The sequence below is a fragment of the Harmonia axyridis genome, chromosome 4 (assembly GCF_914767665.1).
Source record: "Harmonia axyridis chromosome 4, icHarAxyr1.1, whole genome shotgun sequence".
In the NCBI taxonomy this organism is placed as follows: Eukaryota; Metazoa; Arthropoda; class Insecta; order Coleoptera; family Coccinellidae; genus Harmonia; species Harmonia axyridis.
Genome location: NC_059504.1, coordinates 18,117,439 through 18,136,376, shown reverse-complemented (window position 1 = coordinate 18,136,376; position 18,938 = coordinate 18,117,439). Strand labels below are relative to the sequence as shown.

The window sequence follows — 18,938 nt, the reverse complement described above, 5'->3', positions numbered from 1 at the left end:
TTTGTAGTCACGAACACCATGTATGTTTTAGGGTACTTTCGGAAGAAAAATTATCTCTTACTCAGAATGACTCAATGAAATCACTAGGCAAACTTTTCACTGAAGATAATCCAAATTACACTGCGGATTCAATTCCAAAAAGTATGACCACGTTTTCCTACCAGCCTAGCACCTTTAGTGATGCAATGTCCACTGTATCATCCACGTCATTCACAAATTTGACATCCAGAGAACCAGCTAACTCAACACTACCTCTAGATGAGCTTTTACACCAAAGAACCTATTATCGGAACTGGTATTGTTTTCTAATCATAGCAGCATGTTTGGTTGATTTTTTGGGAAACGTTATTTTCTTCTTATTCAGTTTCAAAATGTCGAAAAATCTCCATAAATCGATGATCTCCAAAGTACTTGGTTCACAAATATCATTCTTCGATGTGAATATGAGTGGAAATATCATAAATAGATTCGCCAAGGATTTGTTCAATGTTGATGAATGGATATTGTCCATCATTAGCGAAGCCATGAAGGTGAGTGCATTCATTTTTTGGTTCGAAAGAGTCCACCGTTTTCAAGGACGTAGATCTTTTTTTTTCTTGGGAGGGGTAATCGAAAAAACATTTTTGACGGCATTGTTTACTCATATCATATGTGAGAAAAAGAGGTATGATAACGAAGTTTGAACCGGAAAATTCGAAAAAAAAAATTTTTTAATACCAATTCGAATGTTCTTATCTTATAGTGGATGTTACAAAGTTACGAAGAAAAATGAGAGATTTCTTGGATAATTTTTAAAATAAAATGGGGCATAAACATGATCCCGCAAAACGCTTGTTTTTCGAGATAAGGGTGTTTCTTGTAGTACTATTCTTTCGTGATGCTTAACCAGTTCAGTATCGAATCTTTATTAATCTCGCTACAGAGTTGGTAAATAAGTACCAAAACTTATAATTTATTTATTTGTCATAGCTACATATCTTTATAATAATTCGGATTTTCCTGAGAATTACTATAGAGAGCTGTTTGAATTTTTTTCTCGAAATCGATTGCAGATTCAACAAAACTACAACAAACCAAAAAGTGTAGTACTGAACCAGAGTTTCATTTTATATTTTTCTAAACTACCAGTGATTCACAAAAATAATTCAAAAATAATTCTTGAGGAAAGAAGCGGGCACCCTTCCAGAGAAGATTAGCATTCAAAATTAGGATATCAAATGATGAAAACTTTAAATTGGAATATCTATGCCAATTCAAGTTGAATATCTTGTGAAAGGAAGGTGCTTTGAGAGAAAACTTGAACTTTAACACCTGTATCTCGAAAATAAAGCATTTGCGGATTCATGATATAGGACTTTTTTTCTTGAAATGATCCGAGAAATATGTCCTTTTCATTTGTCCTTCAATTTAGGAACACTCTGTAGATAAAGTCAATTCAAAACTGATGTCAAATAAATTGCAATGAATGAAACACAATTAATTGTACAACACAGCCCAGACAATTTTTCGATGCGAATTATTCAGTTCAGTTTTTTGATAACTACATATTCAAAATTTTATGACGAGAATGATTCATAAAACCGAAAACAACGGGTAAGTGTATATCGATGACGAATGCAAAAAACACAGATGGCAAATAAGGGGCAATGCCGAGAAAGCGGATAGATGAAGGAAAATAATAATCCTCGGACAAAGACGAGCTCGTAGTGCAATAAAAGTACTCATCTTGAAAGCGATAATAGAGTCATAAACCATAAAGTTGTCCGATTTTTACTGACGTGTCCATTTCAAAGGAAAGTAAAATGAGTAGTATTGGTTCATTTGATGGAGAAATTTTCGTTCTTATTCTCTGCGAGATTTCTGAAATTTTATATTTTGAAAATCCTGGGGGGTAATTACCCCCGTTAGCCCCCTCATTTCTATGCCCTTGACCATTTTATTAAATCATACATAATATTGAGAAAGAACAGGAGATTATACCCTCTGCAACAAATTGTGTTATAATAACTGTTTTTTTGTACATGTTGTCGAACAAAACTGAAATTAATTTCAGTGAATTCAATTTGATTTCAAATGAAAAAAAGGAATGAGAGTTTTAAAAGTTTTAAGAAGTATTAAGTTTCTGTGCACGACAACAGCAAATACATCGTACATCAAATATAGGTGAGCCCAAATGCGAACCTTGAGGTACACCAGTGGTCAGTGGAATAAAGAAAACCATTATAGTCAGGGTAGTAGAAATTTTTTTTTGTCAGCTCCCACTTACTTATTACCGGAATAACACGATTAACATTAACAAGACGATATCAATGATATAAAATAATAACTTAGTATTAATTTTCGATCAGACGATGACAATGATGGTATCTACAGTATTGTTGATTGCTACCATAAACCTGCCATTTACAATAATGACTGTCCTTTTGGTGATAATATTTTTCCTGATAACTCATTATTGCTTAAGACCTGCAAGAAATCTGAGACGTCTTGATAATGCCAGTGAGTATCCATTCTGAGTTCCTTTTAGTGATCTGAATAATATAAATATTTGTAAAAAATTGTTCCAATGATTATCTTTAATAATTTTGGTGGTTTTTAGCAAGAAGTCCAATACTTGGCCACATTAATGCTTCTTTAGAAGGAATAACGATTATACGGGCTTACGGCACTCAATCCATTTTAAAGCAGGAGTTCGATAAACATCTGGACCACTTTGTAGCTGCTCATCACTTGTTCGAAATTTTGATAAGATGTTTGTCTTTCACGCTCCAGATGATATCAGCTGTATATATATCTGCTATCATTTTGAAATTTTTGGCAGAAGAAGGTGAGTAATTCAGGATGTACATTTTTCCAAGATATACATACATAAGGGGAGGTATTAGCATAGAAACAATAATAATACTACATAATGCATTCGTGACAATATCAAAAATCTAATATTGTTGAATTTTTTTCAGGCACTTCATCTTCTAATGTAGGTTTGGCCATAACCCAATCGTTCGTTCTCAGCACTTTCTTGGATTGGGGAGTTCTTCAATGGGTTATGCTGGAAAGCGTCATGACAAACTTTCAACGTGCCGCAGATTACACTGATATAAAGCAAGAAATACAGACTGGCCAAAGTGTGGCCAATTGGCCTTCTCAAGGATGTATCAAATATCAAAACGTCAGCTTGATATACAGAAAAAATAACGAAACAGTTTTGAAGAACTTGAGTTTCACTATAAATCCAAAAGAAAAAATCGGTATAGTTGGCAGAACTGGTGCCGGAAAATCTTCAATAATCGTAACACTGTTCAGACTCTACGACGTTGAAGGTGATATTATCATAGATGATGTCAACATAAAAACTTTATCACTAGATCATCTTCGAAATCACATCAGTATAATACCTCAAGATCCTATAATTTTCAGTGGTTCGATTCGTTCTAATGTTGATCCGTTAGGAAAATTCTCTGATAATGATATTTGGCAAGCACTGAATTCTGTAAATCTCAAATCTTCCATAACCGATCTGGACCAAGATATTCAAGAATCTGGTCTAAGTTACAGCGTTGGTCAGAGACAGTTGTTATGTTTAGCTCGTGCTATTGTCAGGAAAACTAAGATAATAATTCTAGATGAAGCTACAGCGAACATGGACGAAGAAACCGATCTTTTCATTCACAACAAAATCGAGGAATTGTTCGAGAATTGCACAACAATCACTGTTGCTCACAGACTAAATTCTGTGATGAAATGCGATAGGGTTATTGTGATGGACAGAGGGGAGATTATCGAATTTGATAGTCCGAATAGTCTTTTGGAGAATAAAGATAGTGTTTTCTTTAAAATGGTGCATCATCATGATAATTGAGCTACTACCTGTCGAATTTTACGAAGTTATTATACATATGATATGATAATGATTATTATTGGTAACTTTATGTAGGTATCTAATATGTATATTCCTAATAAAAATTGAAAATATTTAATTATTGTGTATCTACATGTTATACAGGGTGGTCCAGATTATAGTTCAATAACTTCGGCCTTATATAGAAAAACTCTTTTCATGAAAAAAGTTCATATAAACATAAATCCCAACAGGCTTCGTTTTCGAGATACGGGGTGTTAAAGTATAATAAAAATCAGTTTTTTACTCATAACTCTGTTATTATTACATTCATTTTTTAAGTCTTAGGTATTCTAATTCTGAACATTATCTAGACAGATAATGTAATGTTTGGAATTAGGGAAACCTGCCAAAATTATCCATTGGCGTGGATATAGGGATGTCATGATCCTTTGCCTATTCAAAATATACTCCACTGTCTTTTTATCGAAAAAAATATTTCATTTCTGTAATTGAAGGAGTTTCACTAAAAAAAAAACTCCTGAATTTTTTAATAGAATGTATCGTTTTCGAGATAATCTAGTATGAAGTAAACACTAATTTTAAACACTGATTAACGGTAATTTGTCAATTCATCGTACGTGACAGGTCGCCGATGAAGCGGCTACAGGTGCACGTATCTTGAGAAAAGAACAGAGATAATTTTCTGAAAGATCTTCGATAGTTGTTGAGATTTCAAAAAAGATACGTACCTTCTTTTAGATTTCAGATTAATGAATAATGTCGGCCATGCATTTTTCTTGAATTTCTCTCAGTAATCACAAATACGTACAGATTTTTGCTAACCAATTATAAACGTTGTTGAAGCTTGTATCTTGATTGAATGGCATAACGTACTGAACACAAATGACATGAGAAATGCCAAAAAATAATACATAGTGTTGCCATTACATATATTTTTAATTATATAATATATCTTTCCTATTGGGAACCATATAACCCTATTTTTATGACAATGTAAAGTACAAATTCAACAAATTGTGCGAACTGGTCTATTAGTAGATATTTTGACCTTATTCAAATGTAACCACATATAAATAAGTATTGAGGAACTAAAAGAAAGTATACCTAATAACTAATTTCAAAAAAGTACCTACGTTTATTATCTACTCTAGTACGACAAGTAAAATTTAATGAATACTTGTGTCGAAATGTTGTACTTTCGATCAACTATTTGATATGAATGTTTTAAATATAGATTCATTGAAAAGCTGGAATAGTGCTCATGTTATTAAATTGGTGCACACCTTAACGTTTCTATGAGAGTTAGTGAAACGAATAGATCTACACCTATACATTGGTCACCAGTACTATCGCATATAATTCCGCCTCGTATTCATCTATTAAAAGTGACGAGGAAATTTGTCGTTCGGAATGGAGTTGTCTTAATGTTTTCAACAAAGATGATAGATGATCCTTCGAAGAAAGTTCCAGGTTTCAATCTCTCTAGGAAAATTTGGTGTATTTTAAATCGACTTAAGACTGGTCATGGTCGTTGCAATTGACATTTTATTGAAAACCCACTATGTCAGTGTGGCGTAGAAGAAACCATTGGCCACTTGGTAAATACTTGTCCAATTTATTAATTTCATAGAGGTTTCCAAGCTATCAATTCAGTTTCAGATTCTTTATTAGAGTAGGTTGGTAACTCTAAATCGATATGATGGAAACGATAACATCCATTACTTCTTTCTGTTCTTTTTCTTTTTTGATTTCAGATTTAATTATAATATATATGTCGTCAACTTTTGGTGAAGAGAAAGCATGGAGGAGATTTTGTTTGGATGAAGACGAGGCTCTTCGAAATGTCAGCTTATTCTGTAAACAAATACACAAACCAAACACTACACCTCTATGGGGAGACAGAGTTTTTGCTGAGGTTTTTATCTAAATTCTTGTATCATACGTTGAAATGTATGATGCCTCGTTTACATTTTCCCTGCTAATACTGAGATTTCATATTCACAAGCTTTACCTATTGTTTGAAGGTAATCATTTTTTTTATTGCTCTATTTCAAAAAAATATATATTTTGAAAATTAATGATATTGATTTTCGTTTCTCTTCTACCTGCGCTTAGCGTAAGAATACGTTTTAAGAAAAAAAAAATCAGGAGAGGAATGCAGACATCTAAAATATATAAGGTTAAAAGATGTTGAATTACCTTGAAAGATGTAATGTTAATATTGCCAGACAATAATGGTTTTTTTGCTTGGGCGAAGATGAGGAAAACCCTTCAAAAAATGCTCAAAACTTTAAAGAATCAAAGGATTATATCTTCTCAAAGTCAATCTTTACGTAAACGTAAACGTCATGAAAACAGTAGCTAAAATACAGACAAATATTGAGTTTGTCTTACAGCTTGCTCAACGATTCCTATTTTCATAATAAATACAATAAATTAAATTGGATGCCATTGTCTTTTATTGTTATTGATACCTTATCTGCTGAGTTTGTTACAGAATCATATATAAATATGTACCTTTCTTAGTTTCAATGAAATTAATTCAATATCTAGAAATATCTATGTGTTGAGGCGCCTAAGTACCAATGTAGTACTATTTTACTTTTTACACAAGTGAACATTTTTGAGAATTCTTCAACATGGACAGAGGTTTTGTGGTAGACAGAAAACTACATCCTAAAGATACTGCCGGTATTTTGTCCTTGTTATCATTTTCGTAAGTTTTTCATTCTCTTCAATTGGAAAATATAAGGAAATTTTCACAATAGTATCCTGAAGACTAAAGAATTCGGTTTTCTTTCATAGTTACATTTCTCCTCCTGATGGATTTTCTTTGACTATAATTTTTTCTGTTTTTTCAATTCATGATTCTTATTTGGGGTAATTTATCGAATATCTTATACACCTTTTTGCAATATTGGTTTAATGGTTTAAAATTAAATAAAAAAATTCCAACAAAATCTCTTCCGAAACTAAATTGATGTTAATCACTCAAATTATATGCCTTCGTTGTCTTTTATATGACGTAACACTGAATGTTAACACTAAATATACCGATTAATTTAGACATAATCGATAACAACTATTATTTTCTATTGAAGATATATCCACCCCATAATACGGAAAGGAAATAAAAGAGATCTGAATGAAGATGACATTTGTAAAGTTTGGTCCAAGTTCAGGGCGAAACCTCTGGGTGATAAAATGGAAGAAATTTGGGAAAACCAAAAAGTGAAAAAAGGTCAGCAGAAATCAGTTTTCCGGTTGTTGGTCCAACGTTTTTGGAAGAGATATTTATTCCTTGGAATCATCCAGTTGATTGTGAAAGTTGCATATTCGTAAGTACCTACAGCATTTTGTTTTGTCATTTTTGTTTAAAAATCAAGATAATTCAGCTAAGAAAAATATTCTTAATTTCAGTTTCTACCTTTTTGCTGCAAATTGATAATTCATATTTCGTAATCTTTATGATATGAACCAACCAGTACGATGTTTAGTATCTGCAGTTTTTACTTTTATAGGCATAAAATATCCATTAAATTAAATACAAATTTTCTTTTTCTACATTCATGCAAAAAGCAAAACTTATTGAACTATATTTAGTGGAAAAAGAAGGTCTTTATTGCACTAGTGCAATAAAGTTTTTATTGCACTCATCTGTCATTCTACTTCAACGTGCTGTCACCAATTGTTCATTCACTTTCAACATTGGGGGTAAAAATAAAGTTTGAGTTAAATTGTTCGTAACGTATTAGTTCCTGTTTCAATGCAAATCGATATTAATAATAAAGTATTCAAGTTGCGCTTTTCATTTTCCTACACCTAGTGCCGCACCTCAATAAATCATTTTTTGTTTTCTGCATGAACGTAGAAAAAATGTTGTATGCAACTCGTGCAAAAATTGTTTATTGCACTTGTTGCATAAATAACTATTAATGTCCAATATCTATAGAGATCTGTTCAATAAATAATTTCATTTGAGGTTATTTTTGCAATTTTGTTTCAAGAAACAGGTGGTGTGTTGTTGCGTAATTTTCAAATTTTGTGAAGAAAATAGTCTCAAATGTTGTTGATCTTCAAAATGAATAACGGAAATTCCTGAATTCGCATTGTGGTCTTATCAACTTTTTTATATCCTGATCCTTAGTTAACCCCTGTTTGTCTCAAGATTAACGTAGTAAATAAAAAATATACATCGTAAGTGGAGATTCCCCTGCAAACTAGGCACTAAAGAGTGATGTATTCCATTCGTCTGCTCATAATGGGTTCATATTGATAACAGCAATTGTATGTAAACAGTAATGTATGTATTTGTTGTCTCGTCTATGGTGAATGATTAAATGTCTGGAAAAATGGCATGTATCTATAAAATTTGCAGGTGATAAAATGATATTTCAAAGCTTAATTTACTAAATGGGAGATATCCTGATGAAAATAAGAGCTAGAAGTTTTGATATTGATGAGAAGGTGTATTAAACGATATCATCGTGAATGAAAGTTTCGATATTAATAAGAATCCATGTAGTTAAGAGGAATTACCAGCACGTGGTTTTTCGCGTATCAGTCAAACTTTGGTACCCATTCATTTCCCCTCTGGCACTCCTGCGATGACCAACCTTTGTAAGGTGTACGAAGTTGTACATTATCTCCATATTCTGCAGCACTGTACGACGACTTTCAATTATAAATTATCATTATAATTTTACTTCTTTTGAAATGATTTTTGGTGGATTTATTCTTCACATATTTCAAAAATTCATCAGTGCATTATAAAAAGTAGGTATCATCAATTTTTTCACGAAAAACGAGAATTCACCAAAAATTGTTTTTTCATTCGCAAAATAAAAATATTTACTTTCTTCCATGTAGATTATTGTTTAAGGAAATTATGTGAAAACCACATGAATATCGTTGATTTGCGAGAAGAAATATCTTTAATTTCTTTTTGAACTGAGCACCCACGTGGTGGTGATCACCACTTTAATAAAATAATAACAAAGAATTCGCAGTTACTCCAGTTGAATCTATGAAATTTTAAATCTTTCTTACATCATCTCTGATTTTCGTAACTCCGTGTTTCTATTATCATGAAACATTACGTAAAAATAATTAGGGAAACACTCTGACGTGAAGTTCAACGCTTAAAGGCGCTTGTTAAAATTTGTATTTATATAATCATTTATAAATTTTGCATAACACATAGAACTTAAGTCTACCACCTACTCGATTAATTTGAAAATGTCAATTAGAATTAGGTATCACATTTTTCCAACAATTTTTTTGAGGAAAATGAAATATCATATAAAAATAATAAATGAATGCTAGGAAAGTTCTATTTCTCTCCTTTCGATATAGATTATTATAAAGCGTGCCAAAAAAGTAACGTAACTCGTCAATTATTCTTGTATGAAGAATTATTAAGGAAAATCCCCGAAACCGTCGAATTTTAATTTCAAAAGCAATTTATCCTGTGCTTTTTTGAATTTGATATTTCTCACCCCCACTTGATTTTATCAAATGGGAATATATGGATTATGATACATCAAATGAAAGGTAATTTGATTACCTATTCAGCGAGGTGGCTAAAAGAAGAATTGGCTGTGCCGTTTTTTATTAAAAAATTAGGAAATAATTTGAAAAAATTGATTCCAATCTCCCTACGAAACTATTTGTCATGACTATTCGATTTTCAAATTTCAGTTTGATCAGATCTATTCGTAAGTAATATCATAAAGGCATCTAATTTTCCGAAAAAAAAAATCGAAAAAAACATTGCGAACTAATATTTTAACAAGGAGCATGAGTTCTATTGGCAACAAACATCCGAGTCGGAGACGAGGATTTTTGCATCTGCACGAATGCAAAAAATTCAGGCAATGCCATTTGAAAAAATTAACCTATTGATATTTTTTTAATGTAATTAAAAAAAAAATGTTGTGTGTTTCGGACCACCTATGGAGTAATCCGCAAGTTTGCAGACGACTTGAAAATTTTTCAAAAACTCCATAAAAAATAAATTGTACAATTATCTCCAACGGTTTTCAAGATATGATCTTCAGTTTAAACCATGAAAGTTTTCGAAAGAAGTGTACTTCGTCAAAAAGTTCCACAGATAAATGATGACAAATGGGGATTTCGAAATAAAAATTTCATTAAGATTTATGAGTATGATATAAAGACTGGGCATTTCCATTTAAAGAATAGGATGGTATCGTGTTTCACTACTTTCGGACTAGCCTGTACAGTCAAAATCATTGAAATATCTCTAGAAATGAAAAAGTTATGGGACTTTGAAGTTGCGCTTGGAAGAATAATTTCATAGTACGCAGCGTCTAGTGTGTGACGTCACGCCACTTACACGAGGCGACTGGTATTCGCAGAGTACTTACGAATTCATTGGTGTACAATCACTTGTGCCGTTCGTGTCGTGTAAAATCGCGTTGTCTCAGGAGACATCTATTCAGATCATTCCGAACCCTTACCGACAATATTGAAATCTTTAAATTCACACACAAAAAACAACATACTACACCACTGACATTGCGAACTATCTCCTTCATGTTTTAAAACATAAACAAGACGATATGACGCCCGTCAATATCAAGTCCACTTAGATAGAATTGATTCATACCGAATTTTATACGGGCAGTAAACATTACTTTTTTCTCTTTTTACTCCTCAAATAAATATGTTTTGCCATTGATAATGGATAGACTTCAACAACCAGTACTCAACTACAAACTGTTTATGAAACGTTTTTTGAATAAATCATCTTTATAAGCTTAACCATGATGAAGTAAACTCAAAAGTAGATACTGACCTGAAAAGTTTAACTCCTTTTATTTCAGCACTGACATAAGATGCATTTGAAGAAAAAAACTCCATCACTGCGAATATATCTATTTTAGGCAAATTGTCACTTTGTCCTTTCACGAAGCCTTCTTCCATTATGGTGACATAAAAACAAAACTCGAGTTAAAACTACACTGTACAACAAGAAACGGCGCGAGAGCCTTGGCGCGGCTAAGTATTTAAACGTTATTTATGGTGTAGCGATCACAGGCAAGTGGCGTGACGTCACAGACGGAGACCAAAGACGTTCCGCGCTAAAATACGTAAATTTAAATAATCTATTTCTCAGTCATTTATTGATGGATTTTCAAAATTTTCCCACTGATTCATCAGTTTTGCTCTATATTTTCATTCTTCGTGTCAAATATAGTATTATCAATATCACTAAACTAGTCCATTGCCTAAATACAGTTATTTATTTTTTATTCACTTTTTGTTTTGTAGAATTCTCACCCCAGTTGCTGTTTCCACACTCGTGAAGTACTTTGATAAGAATCAGACTGAAGTAACCAAGAACGAAGCATGGTTCAATGGTGCAATAGTAATTTTCACCAACAGTGCCTATCTTTTTTACGAGCATCATTATGTCTTGCTGAAGAGCGAATTCGGTATCGAACTAGCAATTTCGCTATCCTCTCTGATGTATCGGAAGGCTCTCAAATTGAGTCCTACAAAACTGGCGGAGATTTCAATAGGGAAAATAAACACGGCCTTGGTGAAAGATATCGTCCAAATAGAGGATGCCCTATACTTTGTGAATGATCTTTGGGTGGAGGTAGTACAGTCCATCGTGGTAATATACATGCTATATTCGAAGATTGGGATGTCTGCGGCTTCTGGTTTAGGAACAGTCTTCATTGTGATGATTATACAAAGTGAGTATCAGAATTCGTTATTGTTCTTAAGATATCAAAGAAGGAACTCTCCGCTAATTCAGACAATGATTTAATCTTGGTTCTTCTTTCTCCAAGTTCATTGAATGGAAAAATACAGAAAAAAAGACAAAACAACTTCAGGGATCATAACGTTTTTTCCTTTCGTGACGATTTCAACAACTCAGTCTGCTTTGAAGAATTTTCCAAACATAACAATTGGTTGAATAATTCTTCTGATTGCTTGCCCAAACATGCTATATGTATTTCTCAGATCAAATTGAGCGCATTTCTAAACTAAATCTAATTTTTCTGCAGTGTATATAGCTTTTGTCGTCTTCAAAAAGAGAAAAGCCGCAAATGGCAAGTCTGACGCACGTCTTCAGCTCACACAAGAGATAATCACAGCTATAAGAGTGATTAAGATGTATGCTTGGGAGAAATTTTTTGCCACAAAAACCATTGGTTTACGAAAGTGAGTATCTTATAACATTGATGAATATTAAATCCGTATTCGCTCAATGTTAATTTAATTAATATATGGAGAAAACTATTGGGAACGGCAAAAATATACACAGGGTAATACAGAAGTCCAGGTCATAAAATAACTTTATGAAGAGATAGTCCTATCTCTAAATGAAATAGGCAAGAATAACAAGGTCTTTTGAGTCTGGGTTCCCGGCCACTCATGAATTAGAGGGAATGAAGAGGCCAACACACTTGCCAGAAAAGGAGCACAAACTCCTTTCATCGGCCCTAAACCTTTCTGTGGCATAGACAAATGTACCTACAAGAAAGAGTTCCAGGAGAAGGAAAAAACCGAAAAAGAAACACTTTGATGGAATCTTCCTGGTTTGGATAATTCCAAAAAGTTTCTTCGAAACTTTGACACTGCGAGGAAGCACCTCACGAAAATGAGACTAGCAGAAACGACAAGTGCAAATTCTGTGGGGAGGAGGAAAAAGCTCTGGATCACCTGGAGACAAAATGCCTCGCAATCACAAGCCAACGCAAAATCTGCTCACGAAACTTGTAGAAGTGAGGAATTAGCCTCCTTGAAGCCATCCCAGATACTGGGGTTCATTAGAATTCTGGAACTGGAGGGCGAGCTGTAGATCAGGTTATGGAGAGAATAGCTCTGATGGGGCACAATAGACCATTAGGTCGCAGTGAAACGGAACCTCCCTAATTAACTATAATCTAATTCTAGTTAAATTAAGAAGTTCTTTGAAGTAATTTTTTTTTCGAATCCCTTCGAAATACTTAATTTTTTTTCATTAATCTTTATAAATTCAAAACAAGTTGGGATAATAAGCATTTCGGAGGATCTTGTACTTGGAGGATTTCCAATATTTCTACGTTTTTATTGAGTTTCTACAATACCTCAGTGGCGGAGTGGCGGATTCTTCAGTCACTTCTCACCTCCACGCCAATGAGGAGAGGAACTATTCAGAGCCATTTCCTGGTTTTCCCAACTTATCTCCACAAAAAAAAATTTCAATATCTCGATAACCTTAAAGTCCTTTTTCTCGAAAACGGAACGTCCTAGCGGTTCTCAAAAAGGATAATTTTTTTTGGGAATAAAGTTGGGAAAACCTCGCTTTAAATAGTCCCTTCTACTCATTGGTGTCTGAAGACACGATACCCCGACAACTAAGCTTCTGAGGGATTCTAGAATCTCAACAAAAACATTAATTCAAATACTTATTTTCCTAACTCGGTTGAAATTCATAAAAATAATTGAAATACAATATTGACTTCAACAGCCTTATTTCAACTAGAACTATATTGCTTCATAAATTTATGACCTGGACTTTTGAATCTCTTTGTATACTCAACGTTCTTTATACTTGATATAATATTCTCTCCTTAATTTTGAAGTTACTGGTTAACACAATTCTCACTCCATCATTATTTTCAGGCAAGAAATACGTAAGATAAGGACCCTCTCAATACTTAGATTTCTTTCCGGATTTCTAGGACATCTTTGTTACAAACTGTCGTACCTTATCATTATCGTGGTACTACTTTGGTCTGGTCAAAACTTGACAGCCGGGACAATCTATTTCGCATCAACATGTTATCAGAGGCTGAGAAGAGCTATAGCTTTCATTATACCAATATGCTGTGGTTCCATCGCTGAATTCATAGCATGCTTGAAAAGAGTTGAAATCATCCTCACTGCTGAAGAGATAGAGCCAGATGAACAATCCAAATCTATTATATTACCGAAAGTAGATTTTGTGTCGGCTGATATAGGATTTGCTAAAATCCCAATTTTGAAAGATATTAACATGAAACTGAGACCGGGTTTGAATGTTCTTATTGGTCCAGTTGGATGTGGAAAGAGTACGATGATCAAAGCGATGCTAAGAGAATACGAGCTTCTTTCTGGAAAAATGAATATTGACGGTACAGTTTCATACTCTCCACAGAACCCTTGGGTTTTTCCTTCATCTATAAAACAGAATATTCTTTTTGGTCAAGAATGGGATGAGGCTAAATATAAGCAAGTTTTGGAGGTTTGTGCTCTAAAGTTTGACCTTGATGGTTTAGCAGAAGGTGACGAAACAGTTTTGAATGATTGTGGTGTCAATCTCAGTAAAGGACAACAAACTAGAGTGAATATAGCTAGAGCTTTGTACAAAAATAGTGATATATATTTGTTCGATGATTCGCTATCTTCTTTAGACGGGCATGTTAAGAATTATATATTCGAGAACAGCATTCAAGGTTATTTGAAAAATAAACTTGTTATCCTTGCTACACACGATACGAAATTCGTCAACAAAGCTGACAATGTTATCATAATGTTAGATGGTACAGTGACATATTCAGGAAAACCAATGGATATCCCTGCAAAACTCACCCAAAGTCTCGAAAGCCTGGATAAAGATTTATGCGAGTCAGACGAAGAAAATTATGAAGAAAACAAGGAAATGGAGGAAGAAAAACCATGTAATGAAAATACTGAACTGATAGCAAAGATGTGCACATCCGTAAAGGCAAACGTTTACCACGAAACCTTAGCGACAGGTGGAATAGGTTGGAGAAATTATAAGAAATATTTCATGTTTGGAGGTGGCTTTTCCGTATTCTTCATTGTCTTTGGACTCTACATAATGGTAGAATGCTTTTCTGGTTATTCCGAGAAACTAATGACTTACTGGTGAGTAGGATTGAAATGAAATTATGAATACTAAAAGAAAATTTTGAAAATAACATAAAATTCAAGGCATTTCCAGAAAATATGAGTTGAAGAGGAATCTTCATACTTGGTCACTTGACATATAAAAATCCTTTATATTTCAGGATTGAGGTAGAAGAAAAAATAAGCAACCAATCAATGACAAACTCCAGTTATTCAATTTCGACGGAATATCCGGAATTCACTTCAGAAAATCTGTATGAAAGTATGTCCACGATATCTTACCAATATGGCAGTTCAAGTGATCCTGAATCGTCATCCGTACCGATAATATTCAAACGATCTACGAATTCAACAGCCATCTTCGAAAATAAAAATAATGTTTCCGTGCCCTTGGAACAACTGCTAAACCAACGAGCCTACTATCTCAACTGGTATAGCTTTCTGACAATAGGAGCCTGTGTGTCTGGTTTCGTCACAAACATATTGTTCTTCATTTTCAGTCTGAAAGTGTCGAAAAATCTGCATAAATCTATGATTACCAACGTTCTTGGTTCACACATGTCGTTTTTCGACGTGAACATGAGTGGCAATATTATAAACAGGTTCGCCAAAGATTTGTTCAATGTGGACGAATGGATACCGTACATCATCAACGAGGCTATGAGGGTTAGTATCTTTGAGTTCTAGATTGCAATATCAACAGGGCATAGTCTCGGTTAAACTGACGGTTTCGTCTTCGGCACGTCTTGTCATTCTTAACGAATTTATTCAGATCAAAAGCTGAACTAGTCTTGAATAATGAATTAATTGATCTTGCAGATGTTAACTATGATGACATCCACAGCATTACTGATTGCTACCATCAACTTACCATTCACAATCATGACTGTCCTTCTGGTGATAATATTTTTCGTTTGTTCACGTTACTGTATAAGACCAGCGAGGACTCTCAGACGTATCGATATGGCCTGTAAGTAGTCGTAGAGACATTGACATATTGAAAGATTCATTTTTTATTAAAATTCATTTTTTTTTTAGCCAGAAGTCCACTTCTTGGTCACCTGAATGCTTCTCTAGAAGGAATTACAACAATACGAGCATACGGCACTCAATCAATCCTGGCACAGGAGTTTGATAAACACTTGGACAATTTTGTTGCTGTTCATCATTTATTCGAAATTTTGATGAGATGTTTGTCCTTTTCCCTACACATGCTATCTGCGGTGTATATCGCCATTATCATTTTGAAATTTTTGGGAGAAGACAGTAAGACATGTGTTATTTCAAATCATTGAAAATAAATAGATAGTCATTAGATGAACAACCGTCTATATCGAAAAACACAATGGACTATTTATTGATTTTCAGTGACCAATTTTTCTCTTGCTCTAAAACTGCAATCATGACCATAAAACTGATATATCTTGAATTTTTCAGATGCTTCATCTTCCAATGTAGGTTTGGCCATAACCCAATCGTTTGTTCTCAGCAATTTCTTGGACTGGGGAGTTCGTCAATGGGTTATGCTGGAAAGCATAATGACAAACTTCCAACGTGCCGCAGATTACACTGATGTAAAACAAGAAATACAGACTGGTCAAAGTGTGGCCAATTGGCCTTCTCAAGGATGTATCAAATATCAGAACGTCAGCTTGACATACAGAGAAAAAAACGAAACAGTTTTGAGGAACTTGAGTTTCACCATAAATCCCAAAGAAAAAATCGGTATAGTTGGCAGAACTGGTGCCGGCAAGTCTTCGATAATAGTAACACTATTCAGACTCTACGACGTTGAAGGTGATATTATCATAGATGACGTCAACATCAAAACTTTATCACTAGATCATCTTCGAAATCACATCAGTATAATACCTCAAGATCCTATTATTTTCAGTGGTTCGATTCGTTCTAATGTTGATCCGTTAGGAAAATTCTCTGATAACGATATTTGGCAAGCATTGAATGCTGTAAATCTCAAATCGGCCATAACTGATCTGAACCAAGATATTCACGAATCCGGTCTTACCCACAGCGTTGGTCAAAGACAGCTGCTATGTTTAGCTCGTGCTATTGTCAGGAAAACAAAGATAATAATTCTGGATGAAGCTACAGCGAACATGGACGAAGAAACCGATCTTTTCATTCACAACAAAATCGAGGAGTTGTTCGAAAATTGCACAACAATCACTGTTGCCCACAGATTAAATTCTGTGATGAAATGCAATAGGGTTATTGTGATGGACAGAGGAGAGATTATCGAATTTGATAGTCCAAATACTCTCTTGGAGAATAAAGATAGTGTATTCTATAAAATGGTGCATCATCATGATAATTCGTAATCTTTTGAGAAAGTAATCCCACAAGCAAGCAACAAGTCTGTTTTATTGTTCAGAGTTATAAATAACAAATAAGGGATATGCTGTCAACCCAATAAGGAGACTAATAGTTGTCCTGGATAACCTGAATGAAGAAGGGATTGAATCAATTGTTTCTCCTAACTAAATTCCATGTATTACAAAATTGGCGATATGAATCACCGATGTACCTGAAAAGACTGAACCTATTATGTAATCAGATGTAGTTATATGTCGTTTTGAAGATATTTAGATATCGTTGAAAAATGTTTTTTTTTCTCAAATAAAAGTTTTCGATCCCATTTATTTTGATTGATACTCAACAAATTAATGAATTCCTTCAATTTTTATTTTTTTAATGGAAATTTGAATATTACGTCATTATTTTCGCTTTCAAGTATGTCAAGTCGTTTTTTTTTCGTAAACTCACATCAAATATGCCTCAGATATGATATCCTGGAAGATAATTAATTGATAGATAAGATAATATTAGCAGGTGTCCTAATTCGATTATGTTATTGGTTTCGACTACCTACGTTGCAAAATAATCCATAAAAAATATTTTCATTGAGTCTAGTGGCGTCTGCTTTTGATCAAAATCACCGTGATCTAATTGAATGCAATCACATCAACTATTGAAAAACAGATTAAAGAATAGGTGAAATACTTGTTCGATATAGTGCACAACTTCGAATCATTAGATTTATTTTGGAAGATTAAAATGAAATAAATAATAAATTATATTTAAGGTCATACGGTCATAGATAAAATATATTTGAAACTCATAACTTATTGAAAAAACATGAAAAAAGTAAATCTTAAGGGCTTACATACAGTTAGAAGGCTTCAAAAAGACGGATTTTCAAGAATTTTTTTCGCGCAGACTATCCAATTTATTAATTTGAAAATTGGTGTACATATTATAATAACCCTATAATATATTAACATATTTTTTATTTGTCAAAATAATCTTCGCGAATGTTACTATCGCCGATCTCCTAGAGCTCCGCAAAAAAAACAATTTTGCGGTGATCACGATATCTCTGGACCGGATTATCTGAAATGAAAAAACCAAATAAATTTCGTTAATATAATACATTATCTAGTATTTAATCGAAGGAATCAGCGAAAAAATAATTTTTGACAAAATGGCGACTTCTCAAAATAAAAGACTCGATTTTGAACGAAAATTTGTTTATAAAATGGAAAATATTTATCGGAGAAAAAAAATCTTCGATTAATTACTAAAAAATCTAGTTAAGTTCCAAAAGCGTTTTACATGTGGTAAACGAGCCTTCATAAATGTGTCTATAACTTCGAAAATATTCGTCTGATTGACATAAAATTTTGAGTGTGTATGCTCGAATATATGTATATTCAGAAAATACAAAAAAAAACGATTTTTTGAAAATTACAAGTGTATGTAAGCTTTAAAATGAAAATTTTCTCTGTGTCAATCATATGTGGTACGGTCAGCATGTATAACAAATTAATAACGATTACAGTTAAACAGATAATCGTTTCCTTATTGAGTTAATAACAGCAAAGTGTCTCGATCTTTCGACATGTATCCAAGGAGTAAGAGAAATATGAATGACTAAGACCTTTGCACATTTGTGTTTTTGTTTTTCAAAAGAAAAAATGAAACGACTTAAAATGTGATTTTTGAGTTATTCAAATAATATATACTGGATGTGAGATGAATCAAGTATATATTGAGTGCAAATTTTCTGTGACTTAAATACTTCTGGTAAGAAGGAAAGTTATGGTAGAATTCTCTCCACAATTTTCTACAAAATGTTGTAACACCCTATGATTATATTTCTTGAATACAAAATTTGCACGAC

At 33.3% G+C, this 18,938-nt stretch overlaps 1 protein-coding gene across 1 annotated transcript in view; it reads left to right on the top strand.

Moving 5' to 3' along the window:
- LOC123677872 overlaps window positions 1–18,938 on the top strand; it is a 34,102-nt gene that overhangs the window by 6,495 nt on the left and 8,669 nt on the right. Inside the window, exons 6-18 of the mRNA XM_045614602.1 lie at window positions 32–530; window positions 2,349–2,499; window positions 2,600–2,833; window positions 2,961–3,821; window positions 6,491–6,578; window positions 6,964–7,200; window positions 11,159–11,589; window positions 11,905–12,061; window positions 13,508–14,755; window positions 14,899–15,403; window positions 15,557–15,707; window positions 15,776–16,003; window positions 16,175–17,072. Coding sequence (XP_045470558.1) covers window positions 32–530; window positions 2,349–2,499; window positions 2,600–2,833; window positions 2,961–3,821; window positions 6,491–6,578; window positions 6,964–7,200; window positions 11,159–11,589; window positions 11,905–12,061; window positions 13,508–14,755; window positions 14,899–15,403; window positions 15,557–15,707; window positions 15,776–16,003; window positions 16,175–17,072 — 5,688 coding nt within the window. The remainder of the gene's footprint in view (window positions 1–31; window positions 531–2,348; window positions 2,500–2,599; window positions 2,834–2,960; window positions 3,822–6,490; window positions 6,579–6,963; window positions 7,201–11,158; window positions 11,590–11,904; window positions 12,062–13,507; window positions 14,756–14,898; window positions 15,404–15,556; window positions 15,708–15,775; window positions 16,004–16,174; window positions 17,073–18,938) is intronic.